The sequence below is a fragment of the Cetorhinus maximus genome, chromosome 4 (genome assembly GCF_964194155.1).
Source record: "Cetorhinus maximus chromosome 4, sCetMax3.hap1.1, whole genome shotgun sequence".
NCBI classification, from domain to species: domain Eukaryota; kingdom Metazoa; phylum Chordata; class Chondrichthyes; order Lamniformes; family Cetorhinidae; genus Cetorhinus; species Cetorhinus maximus.
In genome coordinates this window covers 156,775,258-156,790,320 of record NC_135882.1, presented here as the reverse complement: position 1 = coordinate 156,790,320, position 15,063 = coordinate 156,775,258, and the positions used below count along the sequence as shown (strand labels likewise).

Below are 15,063 nucleotides of genomic sequence, written 5' to 3'. Positions count from 1 at the left end.
ACATTCAATGATAATTTCATGGTCACCATTACTGAGATTAGCTTTTAATTAATTTTAATTTTTTTTTTTATTAATTGAATTTAAATTTCACCAACTGCCATGGTGGGATTTGAACTCACGCCCTCAGATCATTAGGCTATGAGCCCAGTAACATTACCACAACAGCACCGTTTCCCCTCCTGCAGGCAATAAACCCACACCACTTCATTTATTTAAGCGTGCGAGTGTGAGGAAAGGAACCCTTCAGTCCTTCCGTTAAATAAGACTTTTATTTCTACTCCAAGACTTTTGTTCACATCTTAGTTGCTTTGAAGCTATTCAGCCAGCCTCGCTGAGTCACAGAGGGGTGACCCCATTCTAAATATAGATTTGGCTAGCTGACACCATGCTTAATTGGGATAACAGCACTATTCTTACCCCTTCACTGATTGGGGATGACCTGTTTGCGATTTTCTATTTCTCTCAACCAGGGATGCCGAGACAACACAGTGGGTGATCACTGTGAACTGTGTGCTTCAGGATACTATGGCAGAGTCAATGGATCTATTGCTGACTGCTCGCTTTGTGCCTGTCCCAGGTCCAATTCTGGCAGGTAACGTATGACCACAGGCATCTGTTGTTTTCAAAGGATTTTCTTTTCCTGTTCTGAAGGGAGGGAAGTATACCTCAGTTATGATCCTGCACACAACTTGGAGATAATTGGAGATGTTGGAAACAGAAAGAAAGGGCTCTGAAACTTGGGGGGGGGGGGTCAGACTTTCAAAGTGAAACGATGGATGGGGCGTTAAGATCGGAGGTTTCCATTTGACACATGAGCAGTGAGACTGTGAGAGCACTGTCACAGCCCACACCTCTGTCCAATGGTATGCAGGCTGGGACAACACTGGTGGCTGAATTTACTTTATTATGTTGGCCTTTCTTGATGTCACCATTTTAAAACAAAAATGACGCGGGCTTATTTACTTTAGTAAATTCCGAAAGTACGTAGGGATTCGATAAGCTGCACACCTACTCTTTTTTTAAAAGAAGGACCTCTGTTAGAAACGAATGAAGGATGAATTTGCCCAGTTTTTAATAGCTCAGTAGTTCCATTGAAGTTACTTGGCTAATGCTTTCACCTCTTTAATTCTGGTAAATTTTTGTGCTGATCAAGGTGAGGAGGATTATTAGTTTGGGGTCTTTGTATAGGAGTAGCATCTAAATACTTCCAAAAATAACTCCGTTTGACTTATTTCTGCTTCTCGATGTCAACATCAAAGAGTTCCAAGCGTGTTTTAGCATGCATTTCATTTCTGTAATAAAGGTGTTGAAGTGGTAGTACCCCTTAATTCTAAATATCATAGGGATGATTTTACCTTTGAGGGATAATGTAAAATTGGGAGGATTGAATCGTCTGCCTATTGTTGGATTGACATCCATAAAAAAGAGGAATGAGGTGGAGCACACAATGGGAGCTAAATCAATATCGCCCATTTTACATCAGCTGCCAAACATAAAATTACCGCTAATTTTTCAGGCACCCGCTGAGAGATAATTATGCTCTACAATAAACACTTCTTAAAATTCTTTCAAGGGATGTGGGCGTCGCCGGCTAGGCCAGCATTTATTGCCCATCCTAATTGCCCCTGAGAAGGTGGTGGTGAGCTGCCTTCTTGAGCCGCTGCAGTCCATGTGGTGTAGGTACACCCGCAGTGCTGTTAGGAAAGGAGTTCCAGGATTTTGATCCAGTGACGGTGAAGGAACGGTGATATATTTCCAAGTCGGGATGGTGTGTGGTTTAAAGGGGAACTTGTGGTGTTCTCAAGCATCTGCTGCCCTTGTCCTTCCAGATGGATGGTAGTAAATACAAATATGCACTAAATAAATACAGATTAATTAATGTGATATCAATATGTTTTAATGCAGTTGCGAACTAGAAATATGCCCATGATTCCATAATTATTTAAAACCAGAAGAAGAGTCACATTCTGCTCGAAGCGAAGGCGAAGATTTTCCGGTCCTGCCGCTGTGGGTCCCGCCATGGTGGATGAGGCGTCCCAGCCAAAAGCCAGTTGACTTTGGCAGGACTGGAAGATCTCACCGGTGGGTGGGACCAGAAAATCCCGCCCATTAACCCTGGTTCTCTCCCCACCGATGCTGCCAGACCTGCTGAGTTTTTCTGGCACCTTCTGTTTTTATTTCCAATTTCTAGCACCTGCGGTATTTTGTTCTTATTTGTAGCCCAGGCTGCTTTATTTTCGATTTTAGTCCGAACAGTTCACCAAGGGCTTCTTAAGTCCTGTGAGTGTCTGAATGATCAGTTGTTGTGTCACAACATCTATTTATTTCCCCTTTCTCTCACCAGCTTTAGCCCCACGTGTGTGTTAGAGGGTGTGAATGATTTCCGGTGTAATTCCTGCCTGCCTGGGTATGAAGGACAGTACTGTGAAAGGTTGGTTTCATTATTATACAGGACACCATCACTGCTGTTGCTTTCCCATGTGCCTTGGAGACCTGTACAATCTTCAGGTGGCAGGTTCATCTGTTATGTAAATCAACATTGATCTGAATATAATTTTACATTGAAAATGGCCTGCATTAATAAGCGTGTACCGTCTCGCGTTATAATTTAATGACCAAATCTCAATCTACCCAGAACAATGACCTCTTATGCTGTCCATGTAAAATGTAATTGAAATTAGGTTCTACGGAGGAACAGTTAGCAATGATCTTGTTAAATAAATTCTCTGCTTTTCCATTACACGTGTCACCCTGCGTTAAAGTTTTGTAAACAGAAAGATACTTGAAAAATCAAAACACTATTATTAAACACTGATTTGTTTTCTATTTCTTCCCACTTTGTGTCTCTAGATGTGCTTCTGGTTACTATGGTAACCCGAGGGTAGTGGGCGGTAGGTGCCAACAGTGCGAATGTAACCCAAGTGGTTCCGTGCACAGCCACTGTGATTCTTTACTGGGCCATTGCGTTTGCAAATCAGGTGTAACCGGCCACCTCTGCGATCAGTGTGAACCTAAACACGTGCTGGTAGAAAGCGAATGCATATGTATGTATATCCAAACCTTTTTAAAGCTGATATTTTTTTGTTTAAATTTGCTTTAGAAAATGTTAAAGGGATATTATGGGGTGAAGTGTTAGACTGTCCAGTTGCCTTTTGAGTAGGTTTTGGCAATCAGTTCCAAAGGGCACTGACTCTTTGTGAAAAGAAATGATTTCTGCCATCAGATCTCTGCTTTTTGACCTTTCACTGGTGCCCCTTAGTTCTCCCATCTTAACCTAGATTAAATAACCAAACAAAAGGAAACATTTACACGGCTATAAAGACTGGGGGAGTAGAACAAATAGGACAGTGACTAATTGGAGAGCTCGTTCAAAGAGCTGGCACAGCGACGATGAACCAAATGTGCTGTAATATTAGGAATAGTTTGAGAGCCCAAACATAAGATTTGAAGCGTGGTTGTCATGAGTACTCTGATTACAAGTGAGCATTGTATGACATGTGGTATAGTACAAAAATGAGCTTACCTTGCTCAGTGACAGGCCAATTTCACCAACCATGCGTTGTAAAATTCATTACTTCCAGCCTTTTGAGCACCCGATGCTGCTTTGAATTGAAATTCCACTGTGCAATGTTTATAGCACCTCAGTTAACATATTTATACAAAATTCTTCCATTTAACAAGAGTTGTTATTTTGTTCAGAGCAAACAGATCAACAACTTTATTAAAAAGTAAACAGAAGTTTTATTCAGATGCCAAGGTATTACAAATTATCACACGGTAGAATTGCAATATGCATGTGCTATAGGGAAAAAGGCTCCATAAGACCACAAGATGTAGGAGCAGAAGTAGGCCATTCAGCCCATCGAGTCTGCTCCGCCATTCAATGAGATCACGGCTGATCTGATAATCCTCAACTCCACTTTCCTGCCTTTTCCCCATAACCCTTGATTCCCTCACTGATTAAAAATCTGTCTATCTCAGCCTTGAAAACACTTAACGACCCAGCCTCTACAGCCCTCTGCGGTAGAGAGCTCCACAGATTGAATATCCTCTGAGGGAAGAAATTCCTCCTCATCTTTGTTTTAAGTGGGCGGTCCCTTACTCTGAGATTATGCCCTCTGGTCCTAGACTGTACCACAAGGAAAAACAACCTCTCAGCATCTACCCGTCAAGCTCCCTAACAATCTTATATGTTTCAGTCAGGTCACCTCTCATTCTTCTAAACTCCAATGAGTACAGGCCCAACCTACTCAACCTCTCCTCATAAGAAAATCCCTCCATACCCGGGATCAACCTAGTGAACCTTCTCTGGACTGCCTCCAATGCCAGTATATCTCTCCTTAGATAAGGGGACCAAAATTGTTCACAGTATTCTAGGTGGCCTAACTAGTGCCTTGTACAGTTTTAGCAAGACTTCCCTATTTTTATGCTCCATTCCCTTTGAAATAAAAGCCAACATTCCATTTGCCTTCCCTATTACCTGTTGAACTTGTATGTTAGCTTTTTGGGATTCATGCACGAGGACCCCCAAATCCCTCTATGCTGCAGCCTTCTGCAGTCTTTCTCCATTTAAATAATATTCAGCTCGCCTTCTTCCTGCCAAAGTGCATTTTCCCACATTATATTCCATCTGCCAAGTTTTTGCCGATTCACTTAACCTGTCTATATCCCTCTGTAGACCCCTTGTGTCATCCTCACCATTTGCTTTCCCACCTATTTTTGTGCCATCCGCACACTACTTGGCGATAGTACATTCACTTCCATCATCTAAGTCATTAATATATATTGTAAATATTTGAGGCCCCAGCATTGATCTCTGTGGCACTCCACTAGTTATAGGTTGCCATCCCAAAAATGCCCCCCCTTATTCCAAATCTCTGTCTTCTATTAGTTAGTCAATCCTCTATCTATGCTAATATACTACCCCCAACACCATGGGCTCTTATCCTATTAAGTAGCCTTATGTGCCTTTTGGAAACCTAAATACATTACATCTACTGGTTCCCCTCTATCTGTCCTGCTTGTTCCCTCCTCAAAGAATTCTAATGAATTTATTAGGAATGATTTCCCCTTCATGAAGCCATGCTGACTCTGCTTGATTAGATTATGTATTTCTAAATGCTCTGCTATTACATCCTTTATAATAGACTCCAATATTTTCCCAACGACAGATGTTAAGCTAAATGACCTATAGATACCTTTGTCTCCCTCCCTTTTTGAATAAGGGTGTTACATTGGCCGTTCTCCAATCCTCTGGGACTTTTCCAGAATCTAAGGATTCTTGGAAGATTACTACCAGTGCATCCACTATCTCTGTAGCTACCCCCTTTAATATCTGCATTGTTAGCGTTGAAAATCATGTTTCACAATCAACTGGATATGATCTGCCAGGCATTATCTTCTGATGGCTTTATGCACAAACTGGGAAAGAGGAGAGATTGGGCAATTTAGAAGAGAAGAGTCTGTGATGAGATTATTCATATTAGTAGCCAGATCAAAGGTGCAATTTTAGAAATTGCAAATCCTTTTTACAGAGTGTTTGTGCACTTAGATGTTTAAGCATCAGAGCTATGGCGTACAGACATTGAGGCTTGACTCATTGTGGGTAGCTTTTTTCTCTGTTTTAGTGACTGAGGAGAGCTGGAGCAACTGCAACCATGCTCTCTGAGCAGAAGAATCATTTTCTTCCTGTAAGAAATAACAGTCTGGAGATGACTGTGTACAAAAGTGATTTTAAAGCACGAATGCGATTTTACTTTTCTTAAATTGTTGACCCGTGTGGAAAAATGAAGCAGTTCTTTTAATTCAGTCAGCAATCCTATGAGGGGTAGTTTTGATTTTGGCCGATAGTTTACAACAGACAACATTGGATTTAAATCTCTTGCGATTTTCAGAGGGAATGAAAGTTGAGAAATGTACACAATGACCTGATGGTGCTCAGCTTATACTATCAACCAACGTCAGAATTACTCCCCAGTTCATTTTTTTTCAAAAAGCTAACGGGAATCAGAAACTTAACGCAATTCAAATGTTACAGGTTGTATCACTTGTCTGCAAAGCTTGGGAGATGACTACTTTCAATCTATTCAGTTATGTCCATGAGAACCAGTTCGGTTGGAATGTGGTCAACAGTTATTCAGGAACAATTAAGGAGCTGGAGCGATTTGAACTTCTGGTCCCAATTCTAACCATTCCCGTTAAGCTGGAATGAAACGGTTTCAAGTCTTGATGCCCATTTTTCAACCCATCCAATTTTACTAATGTCTAAGCCAATGGAGAGCCAAATCAATCAGGTTTTAAAACAGACACTCACGCCAAGCCCACCTTGTTTAGACCAGGCGGTATGGGTTAAAATTGGAGCTTTCAATCCTGTGTGGAAATCCCAAGAGCTGTAGTTAAGGCCAGCACAACTCTTGCAGTGGTCAAAAGTAAAATAAAAGTAAAGGAACACTGTATGAAAGTTGTTGTCAAAAAAAGCTTTGCACTTAGATGACGGCCTTCCAATGTTTGTCCAATAATAGTAAAAGGTAAAAGGATTTCCAGTGTTAATACATCTGTATCATGTTACTATTACTTATTTGTTTGTTTATTTTGTTAACTAAATTTGCCTACCGCTGTAGTTTAAATGTAAAACCTTTAAGCCTAAGGTCTAATGTAAGACTCTGTGACTTAGTGAAGATGTGGTGAGGAGGGGTTGTTGCTGGTGGCCGGGGGAGGGGTAGTTCCTCCGGAGGGCACAGGATATTCCCAGGATCTAAAATTGACTGAAGGATCATTTGCTCATTATTCCAAATACATTGCCAAATCCTTACCTAGACATCAAGGCTAGTGAAGAGACTCTGAAAAGGAGGTGGGACTTCAGAGAATGATCTTAAGCCTAGAGGATGAACATTGAGTAAGTAGAGTATGAAGGGCCTAAAGTCATGATGACCTGTTTAAACTAATTGAGAAAACTCCTCTGTTAAGAGGACGGCAAAAGGAACATCTCGCAAACGCTTTATAGTGTTGATTCGGTGATCCAGCTCTCCTATTGAGGAACAATGCTTTTCTCAGGAAATCATGGATGTGCCAAATCACAGAATCACCCTTAATATACCTAAATCTCACACCTGGTAACTTCTACAGTAAGTTAGGCTGCTGTTATACACTTGAAATAAAAAAAGCTTTTACCTCAGCCAGCAAACTCACTGAAGGTGGAAAAACTCAACTTTTTCTCTCCCACACATCTGTATGATCAAGCAGAAGTGTGTGATAGCTGTAATAGATTTTTTTAAAGTTTATGACATATCTCTGCTTTTTGACTTTTGACATTTCCCCCACCTTTTCCCCCAGCTTGTGATGATGATTGCACAGGACTCCAGCTATCTGACCTCAGCAACCTGGAAACCATGTTGATGACATTAAACCTGACAGAGTTCGATCCAGCTCCTTATAATCTCTTTATTGACATAGAAAACAGGACAGAACAATACAAGGTGAGATATTTCAGCATGCGTCTTCTATGTTGGTGCCTCGCATTTAGGTTGGACGAGATCGACCTTCAACACCTTTAGCACAGAGGTCAGGGTAGGTTACAGAGTAATAAAGTCGAAGTTCCTGTCCATTATTGTCATGTTTCAGTGGCTCCAAAGAGACCAGTTCTCAAATAAATGGGGTAAAAACAGAAAGTGCTGGAAATACTCAGCATGTTATGGCATTACCTGTGGAGAGAGAAACAGAGTTAACGTTTCAGGTTGATGACCTTGCGTCAAAACTTGGAAAAGATAGAGAGGTAATAGGTTAAAAGCAAAAAACTGCGGATGCTGGAAATCCAAAACAAAAACAAAAATACCTGGAAAAACTCAGCAGGTCTGGCAGCATCTGCGGAGAGGAACACAGTTAACGTTTCGAGTCCGTTTGATTCTTCAACAGAACTAAGTAAAAATAGAAGAGAGATGAAATATAAGCTGGTTTAAGGGGGGGTGGGACAAGTAGAGCTGGATAGAGGGCTAGTGATAGGTGGAGATAACCAAAAGATGTCATAGACAAAAGAACAAAGAGGTGTTGAAGGTGGTGATATTATCTAAGGAATGTGCTAATTAAGGGTAGAAAGCAGGACAAGCAAGGTACAGATAGCCCGGGTGGGGTGGGGTGAAGGAATCGAAAAAGGCTAAAAGGTAGAGATAAAACAATGGATGGAAATACATTTAAAAATAATGGAAATAGGTGGGAAAAGAAAAATCTATATAAATTATTGTGAAAAAAGGGGGGGATCAGAAAGGGGGTGGGGATGGAGGAGAGAGTCCCCACCCCCTTTCTGATCCCCCCCCTTTTTTTCACAATAATTTATATAGATTTTTCTTTTCCCACCTATTTCCATTATTTTTAAATGTATTTCCATCCATTGTTTTATCTCTACCTTTTAGCCTTTTTCGATTCCTTCACCCCACCCCACCCCTACTCGGGCTATCTGTACCTTGCTTGTCCTGCTTTCTACCCTTAATTAGCACATTCAATTTATGGCCTTCGTGAACTACAGATTGACATTGTAGCATAGTATGTTCTATAACTTGGAACATCATGCTTAGCTGGGAGTGTCCAATTTCAGGTGTTTACTGTAAAGGGTACCCTCTGGTTTTTACAGAGGCGTGAAGAGCAGTCCATTCTCATCCCGGAGCCCTGACTATATTTCGGGTTGTTGAGAGTGAAGGTCACCTTCATTAACAATGCAAAAGGATGCATTTGAGGGACCATGAAACCAAAGCCAGCAATAGTTTAGATGTACAGTCGCAATGTCAACAATGAAACAGTGACAACCAAGAATTTAAAACTTACAGATCTTTACACCCTTCTGGAGCTAGTTTATGTGGCACAACAAAAAAGCTGTTAGGTGACTGCTGTCCTTCAGCGTTTATATGGTAATTAGGTGACCATTTTAAGGCCGGTAAGTCAAACTGGGAGGATTTCACAGTAAATCCAGCAATAGTCACAATCTGTACATACAAATCAAACTTTTATGACTGGATGTTGAACCAAGTGCCTGGACATCTTTGCAAAACACTGCATAATGAGATTTGAAAGCGTTTCTTTTACAGTCTTCATTGTTATTTTGTTAATATTTCAGTGACTAGCTTGCCAGTTGCAATTACTGTAAATCATGCACTGTCAAGGAAAAAGGATTAGGGGGAAAAAAAACCAGGCATTCACTCTGGAAAACTTTCACTTATTGATATTGAAGAAGGGGGCGGTAAATCCTACCAACAGATCGGATTGTACGTTGTCAAATCCATAAGGGCTTGAGTGTTAAACGAAGACAGATGTTCGCTGGGGCTGACAACAGGAGCAGAATCTTCGTTTGGAATAAGTGTCTTAAATGCTGAAATCAGTTAATGTGGAACAGCTGAGGCTCCTTCTGTCCTCGGATGTTGACTGCAAACAGCTTGGAGTTGTCAGCAAGGGATTTGCTAATGTAGATTCATCTTGTGCCTCTGTGTGATTGAACTTCCAACTTTTTAACCAAAATAATTGAACACAACTTGGCGTAACACTTAACAATTGCCAAGATTTTGTTTTGCCGCAGTAAGAATTCTCCTTCACCACACGTGATGAAAATGCGAAGTAGGCGTTCGCTTTGTTTCACTTTTCATTCGGTGTACCTCACTTGAAAACGATCAGGTGCAAGTGTTTAATTAAAATAATTGGTAGCCAGATAGGAGTGTGTTACTGAAAAGCATTTTGATCCTTCCTTGAAGCAATTGCTGTGTTATTCTCCAAAGCTGCAATCCCATACAATGAATTGTACAGCAGCCATTAAAGTCTATGCTCCTTTTTAAACATCTATACAGTCTCAATATGGCCGTGATGCTCTGGAAGATATAGATATATTACTGGGTGTCTGAATTGGGGAGGGGGGAGAAGTAGGTCCACCACTTCAGCTGTGGCTAAGCAGTAGAATTCCTGCCGCTGAGCCAGAATGCTGAGAGTTGATGTTCCTCTTGGGAATTTGAGCACAGAAATGTAGGCTGACATGCTAATGCTTGACTGAAGGAGTGCTGCACAATTGGAAATGCCGTCTTTTGGATGAAATGTTAAAATAAGGCACTGTCTGCCACCTCAAGTGGATGTTTAAAGAACCCTTGGAATTATTTGGAGAAAGCATATGCCCGATGTCATGGCTGATATTTACCCCTCAACTAATATCTCCACAACAGATTGTCTGATCAATTTGCATTGCCGTATGTGTGCTCTTGCTGTGTGCAAACTAGCAGCTGCATTTCCTACATTACACAGTGACTACGTTTAAAAAGTACTTCATTGGTTGTAAAGCACTTTGGCCAGAATTTTACGTCCCACGAGTGGGCGCGTGCCCGACCCGTCTGGCCGCGAAATAACGCGAGATGGCGTCGGGTGAACGGCCCAATATCATCGCGCACTCGCGCAATATCTCGCTTGGCGGGTGTGTGCAGCAGTCGGAAGTGCGCCCGCCGACAATTAAGTGGTTTTTAAGCCCATTAAGGAGGCAACTGAAAGCGATTTTTCGTGGCCCGTCCACTTTTACGGTTGGCGGACAGGCTGATCGGCCAGGCGACCTTCACATTTTTGCTCAAAGCTGGATCCAGGGCAGGATGAGATCTCCGTGGGGAAAGGAAAGAGATATCTGGGGACTGTTTTTTTTTATGAGGTATGCTTTCAGATGCTTGACTGTGCTGCATGGACAATACTTTGCAGCATTTTTGTTGTTTTGTTTATTCCGTGGAGGTCTGCAGCTCCCTGGGGCAGCTGTCTGCCTTCAGGGAGCTCAGCGGGAGCGCTCACCAGCACCCGCGGTGATATCGGTGCCCGCCCTCTCCCCGCCTCCACCGGCAGCGCTGAGCCTTTCTCTGCGTGTGTTTCACGCCGTTAAATGGCCAGCCCATGTGAAATCACAGTCGGGGGTCAATCACGGTCCTGTTTCCCATCCACTCCTGGGCCCGCGCCTGACGAACAAAAAATTCAGGCCTTTGAGACATGTTGATGTCATGATGACACTGATTGTGTGTCTGTTTGTGGCCGTGAGCATTAGATACTCAGTGGTACTCGGATAAGATACTGTGAGCTGCACTCTGTACTATTTATGCTGTCACCTGACCTGGGGGGTGGCGGTTTGATAGCACATGTTAGGGAGTCAGCCAGCATGGCAGATTAAATGATGTTGTCTTTGCAGTTAAATCTATGACTTTGAGTGTTGTTCTTTCAGCCTGAGATGTGACGTTGGCAACGAGGATAAAGACAGAGATATATAGGATTGTGTCCTGGCATTGGCTGGAGCTGATATGTCTGCAGTCCGAGGAATTGAGGCTCTTGATCCTATGGGTGATGCCAGCCAATGTGAAATGGAAACCGTGGCTGGAGGAGTTTGGAGCGTATGCGGACAGTCGCAGTCTGATTTTGGACGGAGCGATCATGGCACAGAAAGCAGAGGGACTGGCCTTATTGTTGTTCAGCTTTATTTTATTCATCCATGGGATGTGGGCTGGCTGGTCCAGCATTTATTGCCCATCCCTTGAGAAGGTGGTGTTGAGCTGCTTTCTTGAACCGCTGCAGTCCGTGTGCTGTAGGTACACCCACAGTGCTGTTAGGGAGGGAGTTCCAGGATTTTGACCCAGCAATAGTGAAGGAACGGTGATATATTTCCAAGTCAGGATGGTGGGTGGCTTGGGGGGGAACTGTCTGCTGCCCTTATCCTTCTAGGTAGTAGCGGTTGAAGGTTTGGAAGGTGCTGTCCAAGGACCCTTGGTGAATTCCTGCACTGCATCTTGTAGATGGTACACACTGCTGCTACTTTTCGTCAGTGGTGGATGGAGTGAATGTTTGTGGATGTGGTGCCAATCAAGTGGGCTGCTTTGTCCTGGACGGTATCAAGCTTCTTGAGTGTTGTGGGAGCTGCTCTCATCCAGGCAAGTGGTGTGTATTCTATCACACTCCTGACTTGTGCCTCATAGATGGTGGACAGGCTTTGGGGAGTCCGAAGGTGAGTTACTCACCACAGGATTTCTAGCCTCTGACTTGCCCTTGTAGCCACAGTATTTATATGGCTAGTCCAGTTCAGCTTCTGCTCAATAGTAAACCCCAGGATGTTGATAAAGGGGAATTCAACGATGGTAATGCCATTGAATGTCAAGGGGTGATGGGAGATTCTCTCTTGTTGGAGATGGTCACTGCCTGACACTTGTGTGGCGCGGATGTTACTTGCCACTTGTTGACCCAAGCCTGGATATTGTCCAGGTCTTGCTGCATTTGGACATGGGCAGCTTAGGTACCTGAGGAGTCACAAGTAGTGCTGAACATTGTGCAATCATCAGCAAACATCCCCACTTCTAAGCTTATAATAGAAGAAAGGGCGTTGATGATGGTTGGGCCTAGGACACTACCTTGAGGAACTCCTACAGTGATGTCCTGGAGCTGAGATGATTGACCTCCAACAACCACAACCATCTTCCTTTGTGCTAGGTATGACTCCAACTAATGGAGAATTTTCCCCCTGATTCCCATTGACTCCAGTCTTGCTAGGGCTCCTTGATGCCACACTCAGCCAAATGCTGCCTTGATGTCAAGGGCAGTAACTCTCACCTCACCTCGGGAGTTCAGCTCTTTTGTCCATGTTTCAACCAAGGCTGTAATGAGGTCAGGAGCTGAGTGGCCCTGGCAGAATACAAACTGAGCGTCAGTGAGTAGGTTATTGCTAAGCAAGTACTGCTTGATAGCACTGTTGATGAACCTTTGCATCACTTTACTGATGATCGAGAATAGACTGATGGGGCAGTAATTGGCCAGGTTGGATTTGTCCTGCTTTTTGTGTACAGGACATACCTGGGCAATTTTCCACATTGCCGGGTAGATACCTGTGTTGTAGCTGTACTGGAACAGCTTTGCTAGAGGGGGAGCGGCAAGTTCTGGAACACGATTCTTCAATACTATTGCCAGAATATTGTCAGTGCCCTTAGTCTTTGCAGTATTCAGTGACTATCACGTGGAGTAAGTTGAATTGGCTAAAGATTGGCATCTGTGATGGTGGGAACCCCCAGAGAGATGGATAACCCACTCGGCATTTCTGGCTGAAGATTGTTGCAAATGCTTCAGCCTTAGCTTTTGTACTGATGTGCTGGGCTCCTCCATCATTGAGGATGGGGACATTCGTGGACCCTCCTCCTCCAATGGTGTTGTTTAATTGTCCACCAGCATTCAAAACTGGATGTGGCAGGACTGCAGACCTTAGATCTGATCTGTTGGTTGTGGAACCATTTAGCTCTGTCTATCACTTGCTGCTTATGCTGTTTGGCATGGTTGTAGCTTCAGCAAGTTAACACCTCATTTTTTGATATGCCTGGTGTTGCTCCTGGCATGCCCTCCTGCACTCTTCATTGTACCAGGGTTGATCCCCTGGTGTGATGGTAATGGTCACTTGGGGGATGTGCTAGGCCATGAGATTACAGATTGCGGTTGAGTACAGTTCTGCTGCTGCTGATGGCCCACAGCGCCTCATGGTTGCCCAAGAGTTGCTAGGTCTGTTCAAAATCTTCCCCATTTAACGCGGTAGTAGTGCCACACAACACGATGGAGGGTGTCATCAATGTGAAGATAGGACTTCATCTCCACAAGGACGTGCGGTGGTCACTCCGACTGATACTGTCATGGACAGTTGCATCTGTGGCGGTCAGGTTTGTCAGGATGAGGTCAAGTATGTTTTTCCCTCTTGGTTCCCTCACCACCTGCCGCAGAATCAGTCTAGCAGCTATGTCATTTAGGATCCAGCCAGCTCGGTCTGTGGTGGTGTCCCCCACCCAGAGTACATTCTGCACACTTGCCACCCTCCAAGACATGGAGGAGCACTGATTCATCAGCTAAGGGGGTACGAGAGCACAAAATGCCAGTGAAGCGAGAAGTTTTCTGGCACTTGTGGACTATCGTGTGAGGTATATCCCAAACTCCGCTACCCTACTGATTCATTGAGGAAGTTGACCAGAAATAATGACCGGTTCAGATTTTATAACGAACAGAAAGCTGCCTTCAAAGCTCTGAAAGACAACTCGACAAGTGCTCTAACACTGGGATATTATGGGCAGAATTTTCCCATTGGCATGCGGGGGCGGGCCCCGCACATCCACGCGTAAAATGACGCCCGGTGACGTTGGGCGCGCGTCCTGTCACTGTGCGCCATTGCGATATTTTGTTGGGCAGGCACGTGATGATGTCCGATGCGAGCCCACCATTAATTAAAGGGCCATTTAAGGCCCTTTAGTCTTCAATCGATGCTGATTTTTCGGCGCCTGTGCGATCGTCAGGTCACCACTGTGCCCCGGGACACTAGCCAATGTTCGAATTCCCACCGAGGTGCTAGTATCTGCGCTGGTGCCTGCCTGGCAGAGATGGTGTGACAATGGTGAGACTTCAGGCCCCTCAGGTGTGAGAGGGGGGCTTCTGCTGCTCCTCCCGGCCCTGCTCCGCTGATGCTGAAAGGTAGAACAAGGACATTGGATCAGTTAACATGGAGACAATGTCAATATGCATCCCTGTCCCCCGTATCATTATACGCTCATCCTTCCATAAGCAATGGTCAAACCATGTTGCAAAATTAAATCAATTAACATTCAGCACTGCTATGGCTGTTGGGAGAACAATGCTGACCTCACTATTGGGCATAAATACCTGGCCGTGGCACTCCAGACTCACCGGCACCAATGGACCTGGGCGCATGGGGCCTCTGCAAATCTAGGGCCTCCCGCTCGAACCAGCTAAGAATGGCGATCTGCGCCTGGCCGCCACCAATTCCTCACATGCTTTGCCATGTTATGAGCATTCTTTGCCTGAAAATGAGAGACGAGCATTGATTAGTGCAAATTGCACATGGACTCTCTTCGCGCACGGCCCACCCCAACCAGAGTGGGACATATCAGGGCTCCAGTGCCTCCTCACCCCACTGCTGCCGCACACTCACACAAAGATGCTAGGCCTGCTCCCCATGCCCCCACCGCCCCCCTTGGACACATGCTGCCTACATCACATTAGGCACCACACGGTATATCCTTCCATAACAAGGAGGCGCAA

General features: G+C 44.1%; 1 protein-coding gene across 1 annotated transcript in view; it reads left to right on the top strand.

Annotated features, from left to right (window-relative positions):
- The window catches only part of lama1 (laminin, alpha 1), a 327,154-nt gene that overhangs the window by 212,025 nt on the left and 100,066 nt on the right, over positions 1-15,063 (top strand). Inside the window, exons 30-33 of the mRNA XM_078541251.1 lie at positions 471-592; positions 2,345-2,431; positions 2,851-3,044; positions 7,333-7,475. Coding sequence (XP_078397377.1) covers positions 471-592; positions 2,345-2,431; positions 2,851-3,044; positions 7,333-7,475 — 546 coding nt within the window. The remainder of the gene's footprint in view (positions 1-470; positions 593-2,344; positions 2,432-2,850; positions 3,045-7,332; positions 7,476-15,063) is intronic.